Source organism: Lepisosteus platostomus, chromosome 1, assembly GCF_059453375.1.
Source record: "Lepisosteus platostomus isolate fLepPlt1 chromosome 1, fLepPlt1.hap1, whole genome shotgun sequence".
Lineage (NCBI taxonomy): Eukaryota > Metazoa > Chordata > Actinopteri > Semionotiformes > Lepisosteidae > Lepisosteus > Lepisosteus platostomus.
Genome location: NC_142611.1, coordinates 10,865,779 through 10,887,473, shown reverse-complemented (window position 1 = coordinate 10,887,473; position 21,695 = coordinate 10,865,779). Strand labels below are relative to the sequence as shown.

General features: G+C 41.5%; 1 protein-coding gene across 7 annotated transcripts in view; it reads right to left on the bottom strand.

The window, feature by feature from the left end:
* Positions 1 to 14,314: 14,314 nt before the first annotated feature.
* rbm47 (RNA binding motif protein 47) overlaps positions 14,315 to 21,695 on the bottom strand; it is a 59,913-nt gene continuing 52,532 nt past the window's right edge. For 5 of the 7 annotated variants that reach the window (XM_088623388.1, XM_088623395.1, XM_088623413.1 and 2 more), the window contains 3 exons: positions 20,770 to 20,979; positions 19,417 to 19,604; positions 14,315 to 18,833 (listed from right to left, as the gene is read on the bottom strand). In XM_088623388.1, the coding sequence (XP_088479514.1) occupies positions 18,585 to 18,833; positions 19,417 to 19,604; positions 20,770 to 20,979 (647 nt within the window). In that variant the 3' untranslated portion in view covers positions 14,315 to 18,584. The remainder of the gene's footprint in view (positions 18,834 to 19,416; positions 19,605 to 20,769; positions 20,980 to 21,695) is intronic. The other 2 variants (XM_088623401.1, XM_088623420.1) reach the window with 2 other exon arrangements.

The window sequence follows — 21,695 nt, the reverse complement described above, 5'->3', positions numbered from 1 at the left end:
CAGTAGTAAATGACTAAAACAATAAAAGCCTGCAAATGTATCATGTTAGGGCCATGAAAAGCAAACTCGTGTCTAGACTCCTGGTAAGAACTTGAAGCAGCTATCTGCTAATCACAGGGCTCTAATGAGGCTCTAATGGGCCGTTCAGACATCAGGGGGAACAGCAAACTGTGTGATCAGGGTCTCTGCACTGCAATTACCTGAGTGACAGGGTTATTAAACCCAAGTTTAATTTGTGCAGCAAGGTGAAATAAAATGTTCAGGCATATTCTTAGTCATCCAAAACCTATTGATCACCTTTTTTTCAATATCCAGACAAACGTGTCAATTTTAGGTCATGAAAACAAAGAAAAATAACAAAGAAAACGCAGGGAAATTCAAAGGGAAGCTCTCCTTCCCTTATCTGATCAAGGGGTGCTGTGTGTGCACAAGCTGCACAAGCCAAAGAGTGACACCAGACGTTTGTCAGAATTCGAGAAGGGAAAGATCTTGTCAGTCATTATTAACCCTTTACCAAATATACCATGTTACACGAGAGAGGAGCTTGTTGCTGGGAAATACAGTTGTGTAAAACAGACAGAAAGAAAAACCTCAAACAGGGGTTGATGGAAACAGGAAAACCTCATCATGGGTGAAGCTTAAGACAGCGTACTGTAGCTACTTCAATCATGTCTTTCGGCTAGAGACATTTCTCCTCACCCCCGGGCACAATCCATCTGGAGCTTCTGTGGGATGAGCTTTGAAAGACACATTTGTCAAGATGGTTCCTGTATTTCCGTTGCTGTGCACCAGCCAAGTGAGAGACCTGGAACAGGAGAATTTCATTGCTCCAGGAGCCATTCAATCCTTCCTGGAGCCTTACAGCCCCATAAAGGGCTGACATAGAAGTAACAAAGGTCTGAAACTGAGGATATTGAGTCATGAAGCACAAGTAGCGGGTGAAAAAATTGAAAGAGACAAGCCAAAGCATTGTTCGGGTAAACCAATTAGCAATTTAACTCAGCTGCTTTTGATCAAAATGTGTATTCTTTGGAGCCACGTTGTCAATCTTAGCCAAAACGATCAAGTTCTCATTCATAACCTACCTGATAAAGTGCCAAATTGTCATAAAATGTGTTCTGTTTTTTTTTAATGAAGCTGACCACTCCTCCACACGGTGCGCTGCTGTGGTGACTGCAGATGCGCGGCTTACGAAAAAACAAAAGAAGGCAAATGATTGGGTTTTCGGAAACGATCGCTTTTTGGTCTTTGATCAGATGAGCCTCGTGGGAAAAGGGGAACAGGAACAGGAATGCCTACTCCCCATTTGTTTTGTCATGCAGGCAACAGGTTAAAAATCCGTTATTTCCTGCTTCGGTTGTGCAGAAAGAGGCAGATCATTCCAAGTGAAGCGTTGCACTTGTCTGGTCGCCTCCCTCAGCTGAGGAATTAGCATTCCTCCACAGAATGTGTCTGCCACCACAGGAAGCACATCTGTCACACCTGTCGTGGGAACCTGACAAAATCCCTCCTGAGAATTGCTTTCCCATCCTTACTACAACAGACTTAACCGCTGATGTAGAAGATGACCCTAATAAAAACGGTATAATTTTAAAGCCTAAACAAATAAAAGACCAGTTAAATGTGTTTGCATTTAAAAAAAAACTAGGTGTTTAAATGAACATGCATTTATTTGTGTACGAGACAGGGAATGCCAGAAATGCCTATCCATTTTGAACAGCAGTTAACAGCAGCTTTATCAGGGTTGTTCTGGGCACACCGTGAATTCATTCTGGTGAGGTTTTTTAAATTTGATGTGTTCACAGCACCGTCAGGAAGGTGTTTCATAGCCCACTGACTGCCAGCTCTGTGTGCTATTACTTCGCTCGCAAGCAACGCAGTAAAACCTCGAGACAGAAACGTGCTGTTGACTAGGAGAGGGAGCAGAGTGAAGGGACATTACACGTGATGTCAAGGCCATGCTCCTCTGCCTGGAGGCCTTTGCAAAAATACACTTTCATATAAATGCAAGGAAATATTTATGACATGTAGTGCTTGTAATGTTCAGTGCGATAAGAAGGGTGTGTGGAGTGGGCAGCAGGGTACAGACGCCTTCATGGTTGCCAGGGACTGTATACAGCGTATAAGCAAGCAGCTAAAACCAAACTGTGATTCACACAGTTGGACTGAGGATATATGACACGTTATAGTGTGACTAAGCAGAGTTAAGTCCTCTGGATTTTAACTGCAATGTCTGTAACCTTGTATTGCACATCTAGAAACATCCCACGTAATGCTGTGCATTGTATTGTGAATTAGTCATCCAGCAGTTTATCTTTTGTTACAGGTTTCGAATTCTAAAGACAGGATATTTGCAAGTAATCATTCATGAAAAACCTAAACAACTGACCTTAAAGAGCTTTTTGTGTGAAAGCAGGTCATTTAAAATTCTGTCATGTCTACTTGAGCACAAGCATGACCCCGAGGAGACTAGGGTCTGATTGCTGGGTGGAAGAAGTGTTTATCATGGAATAAGAAGCTGGAAGCAGAAACACACTGGATGACCAGTTACATAAACATTCAGAACCAGTTGCAGGGAATGTTGGGTAACACTTTAGTCTAGTTCTCAGGTTTAAATATATTTCCATGCACAATAGCTACCACTGGTTCCTTCAGTTTCCTGTTTCACTGTTCATTCTGAAAACTGCCTCCTGTACTAAGTTTTAAACGCACTTCCTGTAGTTTGTACTTGCGTCCTCTGGTTTGTGTTTGACTGGTGATTCACTGGGTTGACTTTGTCAATGCCTTTGGGTATATTAATACTTCGTTAATAAACCTAAGGTCCATTTATAAAAAGCATTTGTGCGCCAAGCACTGTTTAAGAACAGTGTAGCATAGATTAGTACAATTATTTGCTTCTATGTCTTATTCACCCATCAACGAAACTTAATCAGTCAGCACCTGTCATTGCAAGGATCCTGGAGTCCTCAATGATTAAACAGTCAAGACCACGGTTTTAACATCTCATCTCTGTTGCCAGTTGCCACACTGGGACACTGCCTTTTGGACATTTTGGTCCAGTGGGAAGAGAGCCACCTACTGGTCCACCAAAACACTTACAGCAGCGGCCTGGTTTTCCTTGGTCGCCCATCGTAGGAGTGACAAGGCCCAGCCATGCTTACCTTCTGGATCTGAATCTCAAGACCAAGCTAGAATTAGGTATTGTAACTTCCCCCACTGCTAGCCTATCTGCCCGTGCCAACCCATGTAGAGTTAAACCCTTATTGAGTTTTCAGACAGGCCAGCCAAGAGACACAAGTGGACATTGTAAGGGAATATAAATGCATTTGACCTCAAAGGCTAAAAGGCTAAAAAAAAGATCTGAAATCGGTATAAAGATAATGTTTTAGTGTCTATGCTGCATTACCTTTCAGGAGATAGATTCCATTGATTACAAATCAAATACTGGAATGGGGTGTGAAAATAGACACAGTAGGATTGAAGGATTAAGGGCTCAAAATACAATTAACAATGCAACACAATTTGAGGCCAATTGATCATTCTGAGTCCCGAGAGCACCAGGTCATTCACAATCACCTGTATCTGTTAACCCACTGTTTAGGCTCATGAGACACAGAATAACCTGAAGAAGACAATGTAAATCTCAGTGTAGAGAAAAGGATAAAGCTGAAAGTCCTTTGCTAACAACAGACTGAGAATTGATCAGTCAGCCTTGTCCTCTTCAATAATATGGGAAGTGCAAAGCTAAAACAGATGGAGATTGCGTCAGTTACATCTGTGATGAGGACACCTAGATTCTTGACTACATTCCATTAGAATGGGCACTGAAAGAAGGAGCTTTCATAAAGCCCACAATGATGTAATAACCTAATTTTTTTTTTCAAAATTGTGTGGGCACAACACAAAAACCTCCTGAGCAACAGATGTCCTTCAGAACTTGAGTGGACCGCCCAAGTCCGAGATCTCCAGAATCACAGGAGACTTTGAACAGCTGGCTCTTTAGCTGAGGGCCTTGTGACCCATTTAAAGTCGGACACTTTGAGTCTGGACAGGGGTTGGTGTTGCCCCTCATGTAAAAGAACTTTAATGTACAAGTTAGCTGTAATAGTCAGTCTCTCCTCTACTAGCCTGACACACCTCCTGCGCAGTCTGTCTTTATTGTATTCAAAGCTTCTGAGTGTCTAGTCCAGAGCAAAAGTTTTCCCGTTTCTTTGATGTTTGAAAAAAAAATGGACATTTTGTGGTGGTTTGTCTTTATATTTCCATTAAAAAAAAAACAGTTTAAAGGGATGTCTAATTTTACTCATTTTAACTCTCGACTGACCAGTACTGCAACAACTGGCCAAAAAGTCATATGCACATCAAGCATATTCCTAAAGTGGTCAAACTAGTTGTCTATAAGAACCTGAACATAATAAAAATTAATCAATGCTAAATAATTAATTTCTTCTGACAGAACACTGACTTTTGGACAAGGGTACTTTAGTTATCAGCACTGGTCACAAACCAACAGTAAAGCTGTCATTTCTGTGAAATACAATCAGCTCTTAACAGTGTTTTAAGTGATACTCTCAGACCAGTCTCGATGCAATGTATTCAGATCTAGAGTTTGCAATCAGAATTGATTAAAATGACTTACTAAAATGATCCTTATTACATCTCCGTTTATAAACCTGTAATGCTTTGGTCTGTTGTGGTTTGAAATACATTTTGAATGAGGTTGCAAATGGACTTACCTGTATTTTGAACCAAGCAGTTAAACAGGGCAAAGATCTTACTGCGATCTGGGATGTGTTAATTCAGTTATGCCTCACACTGGAAATCAACATGGTGTTCATAGACCATATCAATACAAATGGGTATAAGTAATCAGCAGGGTAAGACGTTTAAGTACACCAGGGTTCTGGAAAGATTTGAAATGACTTAATTAAGACAGTGTGAGGGGCTTTTGCAGGAGTAACCTGAAACTTTGACGTTAGTCAGGTGTCAGCTTCTGCAATTACAGCTAGTAGTAATACTTTTTATCAGCCATCCAGGAAATTGAAAGGAAACGCAAAACACCGAATCATTTCAATCCTAGCTGTAACATTATTGGAACCCTATATCTACACAGCAGATGTGTTGAGAATGTTTATTAATCTACAAGCATTTTGAAGAGCTTAATTAAGACATCTTTTGAATTTGTGCGTGGGACAAAAGGTGTTTTTTGAGGAAAGGAGACGTGCAAGTGAGATTTTCAAATTACGACAGATTATTAACACAGATGATACTGTATTCACACTGTCCTCAATTGGTAGGGCAGCTCTGTGCGATGCTAGACGCAACCACACAATCCCAGAAAACATTCCATACACAAGAAAGCAGCTGAGGGACAGATGGCAGACAGGAGAATCTTTTATCTTACGAATTTGAGCTAATGACACAGGGGAAGTCAGGTATGGAGTGGTGAATAGAAATTAGATGCTTGCTGTGACATCTCTTTATGTCTCTGGCTCACAAAGCTTGCTGCACCTCCGTGTAATGTACATAACTTTGTTGATAATGCTGTGTGTAATAAAGAGAAATCTGAATATTCAAAGGTATACAGTGTCTATGTATCTCAAGAAAACCCTGTCAGCACAAGTTTCAGAGTTTAGACATAAGATGAGTTCATGATATCCTGATGGCTGAGGAGTGTTCATCTCACAAAGGTTTTCACAGGCAAAATAATTCAAGGCTGCAAATTGGATTTTTTTTCACGTATTTTGCTTTTGTAACTGACTTACATGAACTGTAACTTTTTTTACTTACACTATAATGTATGGCTGTAAACAGTTGTAAGTAGAACCAATCTAAAATCTCAGGCAACCTTCGGGTCAGAAGAGAAAGCGCCTTGGCACTCAAGCGCAAAAAAAACAAAAATTTTGAAATATGGCTTCATATAACTGCGGCTGCACAGGTTCTTCTGTTTGTGAAGGTAATTTCCTTTTCAAACAGCTGTCGTATTTCAGCTGTACTGTAGCAGGGCTCAGCTCACTAACCAGTATGTCACAGCAGACTGGAGCAGGCCGCCCCCTGCTGGCCCTGAGTGGTAGTCACCAATGCCTGAAGCCAGCTATACCAGTGAAGTAACTAAAGTAACTAAAGAGCTCAACAACCCAGCCAGAGCAGCTCTCAAAGGGTCCTTGCTTTATTCATTTGTAATATTACATTCCACCCCAGCATACAATACAGTAGAGTTGCAGCATGGTGTGATAACAGAGAGTCCCCTGGGTTTTCCTATTTATAAACACTCCTGTTAAATATGGCCACTGTCTTTAATGTTCTGCAACATTTCAAGTAACAACTTTAACAAAGGTGGCCAACCTTTGTCTTAGAGAGCCACAATCCAGCAGCCTCTATGGATAATTATAATGATTTAATATGTCACCCTTAAACCATAATTGTTAAAACTTTTGGAAAACCCTTATTTTCACAGAATATGCAGGTACTGTAAATTGAGAACTAAAACATCGTAGAGATTATTTGAAATAAAAATATTAACCCCCGGGCTCTCAAGCACCACAGTTGACCATTCCTGATTTAATGGACCCAATTAAACTCTAACCTGCTCAAAGTGCGCGTGTCACACGTCTTTATACAAATTCCTAATGCAAGAAATTGTATAGGGCTAATAGACATTATTATTATTATTATTATTATAAGTTGTTAACAGTAACCTCTTAGATCTACTCCACTGCCCTGCCCCAACAGTACCAACAGTACTATAAGAAATGAAAAGAGCCTGTTTGGTAGCTAGTAGCTAATTAATAGATAGAGGACTGACTGAGGACCTTATCCGGCTGTGTACTGAAAGAAGCCAGCAGATTGTTCCACACTTCCACAACCCTTAGCGTAAAGACACTCCTCCTATTTCTGCTTCAAAATGCACTTCCACCTACTGTAGTTTCCGCTCGTGCCCTCTCGTTAGTGTTGCACCGTTCTTCGGCACGAAGACATGCTGCTGAGTCGACGCTGTCAGTGTCAGGTAAAATCAGTCTGCCTTTGAACCGCGGAAGCAGAGGCAAATGAGAGAAAACGAGACAGCAAGTGGTGTAAATAGTTAAGCGAACGTTACCTCCTCGTTTCCTGGGCTCTGTTAATACCACGCACTTGAATTTCCTCGCCCCTTTTCGAGGCTGCTGTCGCAGGGTTTCCATGACAGGAGACATTAGGAACTCAGGAACTCAGGAGGGGAGAAGAGGAGTGTCTCTCCATGCATCAAGGCTGCTGTCAATGTGATACTCAGCCATTGACAGAGCTGTCTGATTTCACTCCAGAGCCTCTACTGTGTGTATTACCAGGACAGAACTGATAGGAGTAGTGTTCATGAGCATCTACAGTCTTTATATTTATATATAACACAAGGTAGATTTTTTAAATGCACATAGTATATACCACATACTATACGTGCAATATTAGGCTTCTTTGAGCTGCTGGTGTAGCTGTAGCTAACGTTTTTCTGCCTGTAAAAGCTAATGGCATTTCACAATTAAAAATTAATGAAATAAAATGGGCTTTTACTTGAGCAGTTATCTAAAACATGGACAGCAAACTGTAGCTTAGGGCAAGAAGCAGGCATTTAACAATTGAAGATGCTAAACTAGGGCAGGCAGTTTAATTATATAGAGAGCTTTTTAAACCAAATAACACTTTCATCTGTAGTCAGGATTGGCGCTTGAATCCCTTCTAACAAAGGTCAGCTGTTCTTCAGGAGTTGATGCTACCTTGAAATACTGTACGTTATAGTGCTTCTACTTCACCATGTCTATTTCTACCGATACCCTAATTTCCTTTCTTTTTGAACACTTCTTGTTTTTGAACATAATATCACATAGGCGTAACAAAACAGTCTGGCCACCCAGCACAATCTGCTCCTCACCCTATCAGTGCTACACGTTTCCCATCACATAATGCCTGAACAGTCTGCACCTCAACGTTTTTCCATATAATGTCTAGAAAAACCAAGATGATGGCTGGGAAGAACTCAACATTTCAATGAGGCGCACAGCCACTGCCAAACAGATTTGTTTTCTGCCGCACTGTAGGACAGTCATCGAGTGCACCGGCTGTAAGCAGTGACCGTGCTTTCCTGGATAGATAGATAATACTTTATTAATCCCGTAGGGAAATTGATGGATCAGTGGACATAAAAAGACCAGTCTCCTAACACGGCCACATGTGGGCACTCCCAAAACAAGCGTAATTAAGTGTCCGCGGCGCCCTTCTGTCTCGTAGTACAGAAGGGACGACGAGAGCGTGTGCACGTCTGAGACAGGCGCTCGCCATTAAATTATATACACCATGATATGTCGTTAAAACGCAATCATTATTGCGGAATAATGCCGTGATGTTTTTCTCCATTCTTATCATCAGCTGGCTAGTTCAAGGTGTTTTTGGACTCTTGAAGTTCTCTGTGCAATTGAAACGCCACGTCCCGTACGTGCCTGAACCGCAGTACGGTAAACGGTTGATTATTCACTCAAGCGAATCAATATCCAGAAACCGAAGGGAGATAATCCACAAGAGGTCAGTATTGGACAAAGATTAGAGTTTGGAAAACGGATTTATTTTTTTAATCTTTTTTTTTAAAAAAAATAAAGCGGCCAGGGTGCTTCCTACCTTGCGCCCGTTGCTTGTCGGGATAGGCTCCAACTCCGTGCGACCATGAATCGCTAGAAGCGGTTAGTAAATGGATATATGGAAGAGAAATAAATACCTTTGAAAAAATTGCAGAAATAAAATTGTCTACAACTCTTAAAATATGTCCCCATGGATAGTGACCATTAAAAATTGTAATAGGTGTGAAAATGAGTATTATTACTTTTTTGGTGATGGTATTTGAAAATTGAATAACTATAACTTAATAAGTATAATTAAACGTGGTCATACAGAAAGATGTCAACACAGTCTATATACAGTACATTACACATTTTGCCTGCTTTCTGTATCTAAAGTTTCTACTTCACTTTTATTTAGTATTCTTTTTTTTATTCACAGACCCACATATCCCAAAATGTTCCCCCTTTTCTCCAGAAGACGACAGGTGTGGTTTCAGCGCCGCAGAGTTGTGCGGAATGAAAGTTAGCCAGATTGGACCATGAACTCCAGAACCAAGAGCTTCCTGGAGCCTATTAACCCTGTGCGCTTGCAGAAGATGCTGCAGAAGTCATTTACATTTAACTCGTGAATGTACATTTTTTCCATGGGTAATTTAGTCTGAGGACAAATTAGATAATTTGTTGAGTTACAGAATTGAATGGATAATCCATCCATTTATTTTCTACCTGCTTCGTCCAATTCATGGTCACCAGGGGACCCAGAGCTTCAGCAAGCAATGGGCACGAGAAGTATGTCTTTGAAACTAGAGTTCCCAGAGGTATCCCACACAGGACACAATTCAAGCAGGGCCCACCCCAGATCCAGAAGTGAACTCAGCACCCCCATGCAGCAAGACAGTTATGCTAACCACTGTTCCACCACCACCAATACAAGATCCTGAACCTTACTTCATGTCGCAATAATAATAATAATTAATAATAATAATAATTGCTTACACTTCTATAGCGCTTTTCTGGACACTCCACTCAAAGCGCTTTACAGGTAATGGGGACTCCCCTCCACCACCACCAATGTGCAGCATCCACCTGGATGATGCGATGGCAGCCATAGTGTGCCAGAACGCTCACCACACATCAGATATCAGTGGGGAGGAGAGCAGAGTAATGAAGCCAATTCATAGATGGGGATTATTAGGAGGCCATGATTGGTAAGGGCCAATGGGAAATTTGGCCAGAACGCCGAGGTTATACCCCTACTCTTTTCGAAAAAACGCCCAGGGATTTTTAATGACCACAGAAAGTCAGGACCTCGGTTTTACGTCTCATCCGAAGGACGGCACCTGTTTACAGTATAGTGTCCCCGTCACTATACTGGGGCATTAGGACCCACATGGACCGCAGGGTGAGCGCCCCCTGCTGGCCCCACTAAACCTCTTCTATATACATACTGTATACTATATAGCAATACTATATACATACTGCTGCGTGATGATATGGGAACAATAACCACTTCAGCAGGCAATAAATGCTCAGATCGCCTGTTCATTAAGTTTAAGTCTATTAAAATTCAAATCCTTTAAGAAGGGATACTGTGTTGTGTCTGTCGGTGCTTGTGTCTCTTGTTGTCTGTAAACCTTTCTTGCACGTTTCTGACCATTGTTACTCTCACATCTCTCTTATTAACACATAACAACAACAAAAGTAGCAAAACACCAGTTATTCTTATTTGATAACCACTAAAATACTAACTCCAATAATAGATTAGAATGATAATACTATACAGAGACAGCACCCCAGGAATTGAACACAGGGCCCCAGCTACCAAGCAGCAATGCATCAGGAGTTACAGGTAGGACCCTGTGCGTAGCTGTCTCCGGTGGCGTCTGGTCAGGATGTTATTAAGGTTCCGTATCAAACAAGCCCAAAACGCAATGCAAAGTCGTGGCCGAGAATGGAGTCCAAGCCAGCAAGGACAGAAGCGTCCTTCTGGAATAGGAAGTAGTAGAAAAGCTCGGCGAGGAAACCACGATAGTGAGCGAGGGTGAGGTGTTTGAAGAGGAAAGTGCGGTGTTAACCGGCGTGTGGACGTTTACGGTGAACAGTGCCCGTGAGAATGCGGGGGCGCCGGCGCGTTTGCGTGCGGTTCGTGACACGATGCTAACCACTGCCCAACCATAGCACTCCTGAAGTGTCATTTACAATAGTAACATCCTTAAAGCCTTAAAATGTATATCATCGTATCTTCAGGAGTCCCACAGTTGGTCGACAAAATAAAAATGCAACGAGGCAGCTGGGTGGACATGGGAAGTTTTTCACAGACTCCTTCCATCAGCTCCGATTTTAAAGCTGGTGATGGACAGACGGTCAATAGGGACAGGGGGACTGTCATATATAACATTACTGCGTATCAGTTCAGGGAACGGCAGCTGGACGGAGACGCAGAAAGGTCCCTCTTGACGTAGATGGAGCCTCTCTTTTGGTACTATACTGTGTTCAAATGTAGAGTGACGGTTTAGTGCTACTATAGGCAGGATTGGAATCTGTGGTGTTTGCGAGGGTGTTGTTTTTTTCGTGTTTGAAGAGTAGAGTACTATAGGTTTAAAAAAAATAAATCTTGGGCAAGTGAAAGGAGATGTTTTGTGATTTTTAATTTAATTTTGTTTTCCTGAACGAGAATAAATACAACTTGTAAATTGGACCCTACATCTGAAGGGATTTAATCTTTACAAATATGATTATGTAATAGAAAGGAAGATGAAAACCCTCTGATCCTTGATTTAGAGGGTTTGGGGATAAAGGTACTAAAATATCATATAACTACAGATCTGCTGTGGTCTCTTTCCTGAGTACACCTGATAACAGGTTGTTGACTTCAGGCTAACCAGAGTGCCCTGGGATTAGTGCCACACCTCCTGAACGCTGAGCAGTGACTAGTCATTGGAAAGGCTGTTAATGTCCTGATATCTGGAAGCCTGGGGGCCGAAACAGTTTGCTGTTTCTGTTTCATTCACCTGGGGAATCCAGTTAAACCTGATGTCACTTCAGTATGGCGGGGCCAGGGGTTGCCTAGCAACCGTTCCAATGATACGAGCGTGTGGGAGGGTATGGCTTTGAGACAGCACCTCTCTTTCAAAGGCCGGAGGAGTGGCTCTCATTGACTCAATGGGTATTTCTTTATTCTTTTTGCTACGTACAGTGTCTGCCTCTCAATGCTGACTGAAGCGATTGGCTGCAGTAAACATTCCATGTGCATTACTGCAACACACCTCAGACCTCACCTTTTAAAGAAACGTCCTCCAGCGAGGAGGCGTGAGGAGATGACGCCAAATTGAATTTCTGTCAGTCCTCTATGCTGTGTGTTTTTTTCCCACCATTTTGTAAGTCTTTCCTGGAACGTATACATTTAGTAAGAAACAGGATAGTTGCTGTTGTTTTTTGCTTTGTATTGTGTCAGATAAATATAAGACATAGTTACAACACAACATACAAGAATAAGTCAATAAATTAAGTGAATTTTACTTTCAATATTAGTTAAGGCCTCAGATGCTTTTGCAAGCCTGCAAACGCAAAGTCAAAACACAAAAATAAAGAAAAGGTTCGATTTTCACAATGGGTCAAGGTCTGCTGCAACATTTAGGACAATTCTAAGGTGCCCTCCAATTAGTGGAGGGTATGCAATGGATATGGAAGTGTCTTCCATATCCATTGCATACCCTGCCAGTAGCTAAAACACCAAAACATTTTTTTTCCGGTGCAGAAAAATCAAAGATTACTTTTTGATTGTTAAACAGAAATTTGGGGGAAAGTCAAATTGTAATCCCACTTTTCTGCTGTCTGATGTTTGAATACTCATTTGCTGAGTACCCTTTGCGTGTATCTTTTCTGGCACGCCTTCCTCCACCCCATCTTCACTCTTACAGCAGCCTCCCTGGCTCATTCCTCGAGGGTTGTGGCAGATATGACCTTACAACTAGGAATGTCATTTCCTCAGCCAGGAAAGTTAACACCAAATATTAAAATATTAAGTACCCTGTCCCTTTATATTCATCTTCTTGTCTCATTGCAATTAGTATTTGACCAAATTACTGAAATATTAGCTAGAGCACAATGAGATTTATATTTGTTTGCCAATCCAGCAGGATGACATGGGTATCGAAAGCTGCACTTAAATCTAGGAGGAGTGAGTATAAAATGAACCAGAGACAGAAGCCATCAGCAAATCATTAACTACATTAACAAAGGCTGTTTCAGTGCGGTGTCTTTGTCTACATCCCAAATGGAAAGTTACAAGATTAGATTAATTGCCACTGCCGGTTCCAAAATTGTGCTTAACAAATTGGAAATAGGATGGTAGTTGCTACATACTGGGAGGCTAAGGCTAATTTCATAGCACAGGTGTGAAAGAGGTTGACGCTGAGAGCACAGGTACAAGATCAGATTTCAGGGATGTAATGATGACGTTAGTAATGAATGGGTACTGGGTAAGGAAGCTATCTTTGAACTAGGGGTGTAGGAATTGGATAAAAGATACAGGATGTACAGTAGCTTGCATTATAGCCACCAACTCAGTCATATGTATATCTCATCCTCAGCAGTTAAAACTGAGAGAAGCCTAAGCCTATAAAAGCAGGAGTGGATGGCTGCATGGGATGAGGTCAAAAACCGGTTATTAATGCAATGTGTTTTGTTGTGAAAGAATAGCATGAATCTGTTATAGTGTTCAGTAGAGGCAGGAAAAGCAGACTGTTGGAACTGCTTCAGACATTTTATTAATGGCGGAGAGAAAGGCATTTGGAATTCCTGTTCAATTAGACTGGGAGAACGGAGGACGTGGCTGCATTAAGGCCGATGATGATGCGAAACGAGACACATTTCTGCTGGAGCCTGATTGTCAATGACCGCCACAGTTTCACGAGGACGTGCGTCCTCTCTAGAATTTCGTCCTGGCCAGAGCATTTTATTTCAAAATGAACACGCTGCGTTTTTCAACAACAATAATAGTTCAGTTATAGATGGTCTCTTTCTTGCATCATCACAGCATTTTACCAAGTTTCTATTTTTCTTTTATGCTTTTTTTAATTTACACTGTGCGTTTGCCTCGGGTATCATTTTTCCTGTCAGTAAAACCTTTGCATAATGAAAGTGGATGATAACGTTTTGGTAAATGTCATGCGACAGATGCTTCAAGCCTGATACGTGGAATTTTGCTCTACTGTTAATTATATCCCAAAAGCCTTGTTTCTTTACATTTCCTTTCTCTTCATCATTGAAGTCCAGCCTGTGGTTGTGCAACAGAAAAACGTATTCCATTAACTAATTTTCCGTGATTTACAAACGAACACTCCTGAAGACTGTAGGAGAGCTGAAAGAACTCTTCCAGAGTTGGGACCCACTGCTGTTGAAACAGATTGCGATCGTTCTGAAAAACTGTTTGACAGGTCTTTGAATAAATACACTCCCAGGAACCAAAAACACGGAGCAAACTGAATATGAGTCAAGACTTCTTTTTAACTATATTGTCATAGATCTCTTACATATTTATCTGTAACCGAAATGTCTGCTGAAGCAGTGACTTTCCTGTTTAAAGGTGAACCATGAGCACAAACATGCAGACCTAATTAAAACAAACACAAGACGGTTCACATTCAGGCTGGCCAGAGGGTCAACAAAGACAACATAAAAAAGCTAAAAAAATGACCAAGCTCACTGCTGTAAAAACAATATACACACACATGCAGTTTTAAAATGCTTTTATTGACTAACTTACCACTATACAGACAACAATCCTGAATAAGCTTTTAAAATAAAAAAAAACAATAGTTATAAGGCCTAAAGGTAAAGCACATTTTGGCAATGAGGCACACTACAATGTTTTATTTTCTTATACTATGCACATCTTGTTCGTTTAAGTATCTAGGAACCTATGTTTCAAGTTACAATACTACTCCTGTAGTGTAGATGAAATGGTTGAAATCAAGGTTGTTTGGAATAGAAAACCTGCTAGCTCTACAACCAGCATTCCTCTTAATTGAACCTACATATTATCTGAGCAGTGAAGCTCTCAGCCACATTAGGGTAACTGTGCTTCCATTTTGTGCACCAGAAAATCAAATGTCTGGAAAATACAGTCATATTTTATCCTCTTTAATAAACCCTTCAGCAACATGCGTATCTTTGTGAGCAATGTTGCTGAGCTCCTTTATGAGCTCAATTATGTTCTTCAGTCCTCTCTCCCCAGATAAATTTGAAGTGTTTAGCTTCATACACAGCACAGATAGATGGCAAAATCAATTTGACTTATTTAATCATTAGGAGGGGGAATACCACATCTTAGTTACACTACTGCATTTTCTGTACATTATTATAAAGCCTTTAAACAGGCCATAAGCACCGCATAAGGATCTAAGTTCCTGTTCTGACATTTCTGTCTTCTCAGGTAACATTGAAATAAACTGGTACAAGACAGTGGTGATTCACATGTGGCACTCAACCATTAAACAATGCCTGTGTTTTACCACTTATTTATATTTCATATTTTATGTTTCTGTACAGGCCCTCATTCCCTCAGTCGGTACAGTGTTTTGTCCTGGGATATGTCAGAGGCTGTTTTCCAAGGCTTTCTTTAAACACAAATGTTAGCCTTTGTCCAAAACAAAACAATTAAAAAAAAAACAATTCAACATAAAAAAACACCAATAAAACATACAATCCAAGACTTGCTTTCCCCCTTCGCTTACAAGTTTTAAAAATAATAAGTGAAACAAAAGAGCATTAGAAATCAAATAACAGCTGCAAAAGGATTTCAAGTTAAAAGCATTGCTTTGAGTTACCATTTGTGTAGCATTAAGGTTTGCTTTTAGTAAATTGCTTTAACAGTATGGCCCAGTTCGAGTGTACAGATAATGTGCAGTCTTTTCTGTGTTTGCCACTATTTGCCTGTCACTTGTTTGAGAGTGGATAGTGTATTGCTTACTAAAAAGTAGACCCATTATATGGGCAAACACACTACCATCCCAGCAGAGGAATCAAAAGAACATCAGTGTCATACAGCAGGTCAATCTGGACCATAATAGTCAAGACTTCTCTAAGCATTAAAGTCTCTTATATGAGTGAAGAACAGGCCACTAATTTTGCTCTCAGTAGTCCTCTTGGTAGACATTTTGCTCACTTGGAAAAAAAAAACAGCCCACTCCAGTAACACGCAGGTTGTGTTTGTGGTTGAGATGAGATACAAGACATTACACCATTACACAGAAGAGAACAGTATGAGTGCACTTCCATTTCAAGTCCTTCTCGTTTACCATCATTCCCGCCGAAACAAGCTAGCCAAAGTGTTCAAACATATCTTTGGAAATTTTTCACTGGATTCATTTAGCATGACATTGTCAGATGTCTTGCAAGAGCCAGCTGCGGACTGCACAAGAATGGAGTGTGCCTTTGTGAGAAAAACACGGAAAAACAATCAATAGACCCCATCCACTCATGATTTCAGATATGGTTTAGTCAAAGCTATCCGAGTTGTGGGCAAGAGGAGAAGTTTTTTCTTGGATTAGGATAAAATATATATTTATCAGTTAAAAGGAAAGGCAATCCCAAATGGTAAACAAAAAAAAAAGACTGAATGTATTTGTCATCATTGTGTCTTTGCAGCCATTTTGCTTGTACAGCATGGAGTGTCTGCCCCACCAGCAGCATCTGGGTGCAGCTATGCAGTGGAGGGGTCAAGTCCTGGCTCAGGGTATTCTGCTTGCAAAGAGTAAGCTTCCTATTCTGGGCTTGCCTCCTCCGATCTCCACTTAAAAAATAATAAGTCCAGCAAGCCCTCAGAAATTTTGTTTTGGTGACTTCCAAGTCTGTCAAAGATAACGCCTTCCAAGACATTTGTTAAAACACAAACAGCAAACCTAGATATGCATTCCATAAATCCAAAAGGTAAAATAAACAAGCTTTGTCCTCTGATCCAGCATGTTTTTAAATCCAGGTGGACAATACTCTTTTTATTCAATGAATTGATAACCGATTCTGTTAAAACAAATCCGACCTGAATCTATTTTGTATATTCACATTCAGGTGATAATGAATTTACTTCGTGATATTCTGAAATAATACAGGTAGGTGTTACAAAGTACGTATTCACCAGAGGGTCCTTCACCAGAGGCATATTTGAGCAGCCTTTTGCTTTTCTTTGTCTGGGATTTTACAAACCTGTCAGAGATGTCATTGTGCCTGCAGGGATTTCAATAAACAGAAGCTTTTCTCCCCTAAGTTGACATGTTTCTTGAGCCACTGTGCAGTTCTACAAACTCCGGTGATGTGTGTGGCATGAACCCCTCTGTATTTTGTACTTAATTCTGCGAACACATTTAGGGTCACAAGCAGTGCAAACCATGAAGAAACTTTAAACTTGCCATCTATATGAAAGTGATAGAATCTAAGGTCTACATGTACATATATTTTACCAATTTCACATTTTTATAACTACCAAAATATATTAAGAAAACTTAGTGCTAATATAAATCCTTCATCTGTATGACAGTATCCCTGTTGGGAAGCTGACCTCAACAGTATTTACTCCAGTAACCTTTGCTGTTTACATACACTGTATTGCTGTTGGTAAGAATAAGGTGTCCTGGCCGAAGTGCTCTCTGCCCTTGCACAGCGTGGATGCCGTGAGGTTCCCCCTAAATTCAATTGGGGGTGCAGTTCACTATTCTCACCCTGAGCTGTTGCGTAGTGGGGCTGCGTGTAAAATGTTTTGGAATCTGTCAGGATGAAATCATTATGCCAATGTAAATAGTCATTCTTTATAATCTTCCAGTCATTTTTAGCAACGTAAAAAGTGAAATACTTTTTTAATTTGTCAGCTTCCTTGCCATCCAAATTGTTACCTCTCAGTCGCCATATTTTTGCCAACCTGAAGCTTGTCCTTAGCCATTGGGTCATATTGGATTGGCGAAGTTTAAGCTGGAAGGTACTATGTTACATTACGTCTAAATCACGCAAGATGAAAGGCAATATTTCTCTAGAATTGCACTCGCTGTTATTGTTATTGCTGTTATAAGGCTCACAGGGCCTTTGAGAAATTTTCATTTCTTGTCCAAGGAGAAGGTTAATTTATCTCTGATACAATGATATACAGTAAATCCTGGGTTGCATGCAGTAAGTACATTGCAGGATCTCTGTAGCCCATCCCCAAAATGATTTGGTGCGAACTTCCCTGGGTCTTTTTCTGAGTTGCCAGAATTTTCAGAGCTCTTAACCTCCTCCTCTCCTCTCTAAAACCGTTACGAGTTGCACAACTAGAATGGAAGTATTTCCTTTCATTTTGTTTTTGGAATGCATTGTTTATCATAAAGAGCACACCCAAGGTGAAGGCACACCAGTGCTCGCAAGCATCACCAGTGGTTTCCTGCAGGATGGAGAAACTGGTTTTCTGCTTTCCAGGACAGGTTCATGTCTTCAGGTGCTGCTGTCTGTAGTTGTTTCTTTTACGTTTGCTCTCAAACACAAATCTAACACACCTCAAACATGAATAACAATAATAATAATAATATTAATATAAACAATAATAAGAATAATAAATGCATAGCTATAAACGTCCTCTTTTAAAGTTGCAGACGTAAATGCGTATGGACGGAAGATATCAATGCCTAGAAGTTAATAAAAGCCATTTCAAAGTGTTTCTATTAAAATTTTCTAGATAGAATATGAATATCAATAGGTTAACCTCATGAAAAATCCTTAAAATATAACTCTGTTCAATAGCTTTAAACTCTTTTTTTCTTTAGGAGTAAAGGCAAATAGCACGTTAAGTCTTCAGTAGTCTTCACTTTTTCACTTTAATTTTCGTCACAATTTTTTTTTTCTTTTCTTGAACAGGAGTCTCTTCTTTAAAAACCAAAAAAGAAAAAAAAAGAAAAAACCAGACGAAAAAAGGACATTCTCCGCGGAGTTCGCTCTTCATAAATACGAAAGTGTTCCTTCAGTGTTTTGGGAGGCGGGTCTTCAGTACGTCTGGTACACATCGTGGATGGGGACCTGGAAGGTGGCCGTGGGGAAAGCCTGAGGTACGTAGCTGGCGTAGCCTCCGTAGGCGGCGGCGGCGGCGGCGGCTGCGGCGTTCTTCTGCAGGGCCGCCAGCGTGGCGGTGGATGCGGGCGCCGCGATGGGTACGTAGCTCGCTCCGTACAGAGTGGTGGCGGGGATCCTCTGGATGTTGTGAGCCATCGTGTACACCGGGGTGATGGGGCGGCCCTGTGAGGGGGGAGTGAGTAAACACGTGGAGGACTTCATTGTGGTATCCTCTGTGCACAGGTATTTACATGTGAATTCTAACCCTCACCCTTCCTCTGACCCCTAACCCTAACCTCAAACTACACTTCAGAAAGTTGACTAGAGAGCCAGCAGCCATATCACCCTGAAGCTCACAACTGGCAGCCCACTGAAGCTAAGCGGGTGTGAGCCTGGTCTGTACCTGAATGGAAGACCTCCTGGGAAAAACTAAGGAGGTCTGGAAGAGGTGTTAGTGGGACCAGCAGGGGGCGCTCACCCTGCGGTCCATGTGGGTCCTAATGCCCCAGTATAGGGATGGGGACACTATACTGACTTGGTAGCGAGGTGCTGGATCCAAGTTTTACATTTGAATCTGAAACCCGAGTGTCTGCCTGTGTTGTTACCCACCTCCCACTGATTGCGTTAGGCTGCCTGGGAAATGGACACCTATTTGCTTTCATGCTCCGCAAAGAGCACAAATGCCAATTGCAGGGGTCAGCAGCCGCGCAGTGATCATTTCTAGCAATCCATTCCACATGTCAAAAGGGTCGGGAAGAGTCCGTACCTGAAATGGCGGGGGCGTGGAGACAGCCGGCATGACAGCGGCGGCGGTGGGGGCCGCCGAGGGGTCATGCTGGACTGCTATGGGGTTCATCAGGTGCTCCACTGCATGGATCTTCCCGTCCTCCATCAGCTTGGTGGCTGGGCCTGCAGAGAACACTGGGTACTGGGCGCCTAGTGTGGGCAGAGCCACTGGAAACACACAGACACCAGATTAGGTTGGCAAGAAAGAGCAGGTCCACAGTGTGGCAGGCAGTATGTATACTCAACGACAAAACTTTGCAAATGGTGCCCAGTACAAGAACTGTCTGCAGCTAAAGAACAAGTAAAGGTTTATTCCATGCTGACAAGAGAAGAAAAACACAGTTTCAGCTGTGGAGCCTTCTTTGTGTGTACGCTAGCTATAGTTTCTTGTTTGACACCCGAAGAAGGCTCGACAGCCGAAACGTTGTGTTTCTTTTCTTCTCTTTTCAGCAGGGAATGGAGCTTGTTCCTTTGCAGCCTACGCACGCTGACGCAGTACCCTACTGGAACTGTCTGCAGCTAGTTTTGAGGATCCCCACATTGTGAGGAATACACAATCCTTCACATCTGAGCTATAAATCTTACTTTAGCAGTGCAGTCTAATTGAGATGAAAAATGAATTAGGACTTAAATTAAAATATGTACAAGGAAGTGAGATCTAGATGACATATGGGATGTATTTTTAAGAAGTCTCAGTGTTGACAAAACATGCAAATAAAAAGGACCTAATGGAAAATTCAAGTTATCACCCAAACATGGCCATATTAGTATGAGTCAGCTTTGAGAACAACTGCTATGAGCTTAATACATTTAGCAGTGTCCAAATAAGCCTTGAGTTAATCCATTACTCAGCAAAAAAACACCACTGAGCAAACAGCAAGTCCTCCTACAGATACTAAAATTAATTCCCTTTAAAGGTCAATTGATTCTGGTGTTGACCAAAAGACGGAAGCACATGTTTTGTATGGGGATACTGATAACAACAGTCCAAGCTTGTACTAGGAGTGATTCCAAATGGAAATCCCATGATCACATACAATTGGGTTAAGTGAGACAGAATGGAAAGCTAGTGCCACCTAGACCCATTCCATTTACGAGGGAAGCATTCTAAAGTGTCTCAGAAACACTGAAAGACAATCAGCCCACCTAGGATCCCCAGATCAATAAAGAACAATATTAGCCAGAGAGAGATAGCCCAGAGGACAGATCAAATATAGGACAAAGTCAAAACAGACACATAACGGGAGAAAAAGAGAGGTTATGGATGTCTGAGTAAGGGCTAATGGATTCCTTAATGGATAAGGGATATTGTAGATAATGGATCACAACTAACTTGTGCCAGGTTTAATGCCCACTGGGTTGACTGCAGTCAGTTCCAGGCTGGGAACAAGCTCGTAGGGTTTCTCCTGCTGTTGCTTGGCCTTCCCTTCATGGTATCTGCTGTAGATGCCACGGCCTGCAGAGTATCCCCCCAGGTATGAGCCCCTGGGACCTGGGGCCCTATTCCCAGCTGCCCCGCGCCCTCTGCCCCTTACAGTACCTGCTTGAGATACAAACGAGACAGGGACGTGTTCAGAATCATAGCACTCACTTCCTAATCGGGGCGGTCATCGTGTGTGCAGTAGTGATACTGAACTTTCAGTTCCCTGATTGAAAGGAAATGCCTCCGTTTCAGGGGTAGCTTACATCATCTGCGCCTTCCCCTAATGCCCTGTCTCACTTGCCCCCCGTCCTGTTGTGTGAACTCTGTGCAATTTGTCAATCTCAGCGTTTCTGATTATCGTGTCCGTGGGACATCATAGTTCAGACGTTTGGTAGAACCTGACGCACGAACGTGTTGCATTTAATGCAATCACATCTTTAGGGTAGGAGTCAATAAGCAACATTTTTATTTAAAGAAAAAAACTTGAGACTTTGTCTCTTTAGATTATACTGCATGTAATGCTTTATAATTAGGGCTGAATAATTTGTCTTACACACTAAAAGGGAGGAAACAAATACATATCATGACTCTGGAGCCCTCTAATTGAGCTCTGTGCCCTGATGGCCTGTACTGTGCTGATATATTTTATGAACCCACTGTTCAGCAGAGAGTTATCTTTTGGGTTTATGCTGGTTTACTCCACAGGAGTATTAATTTAAACAGAACCACAGAGAGTGCACACAATAGGTTGCAGAGCAGGCAAGTGGAGACACAGAAGCAAAACACAGATATACAACTGCACTTGGATACTTAGCTACACACCTATGGTTATAACA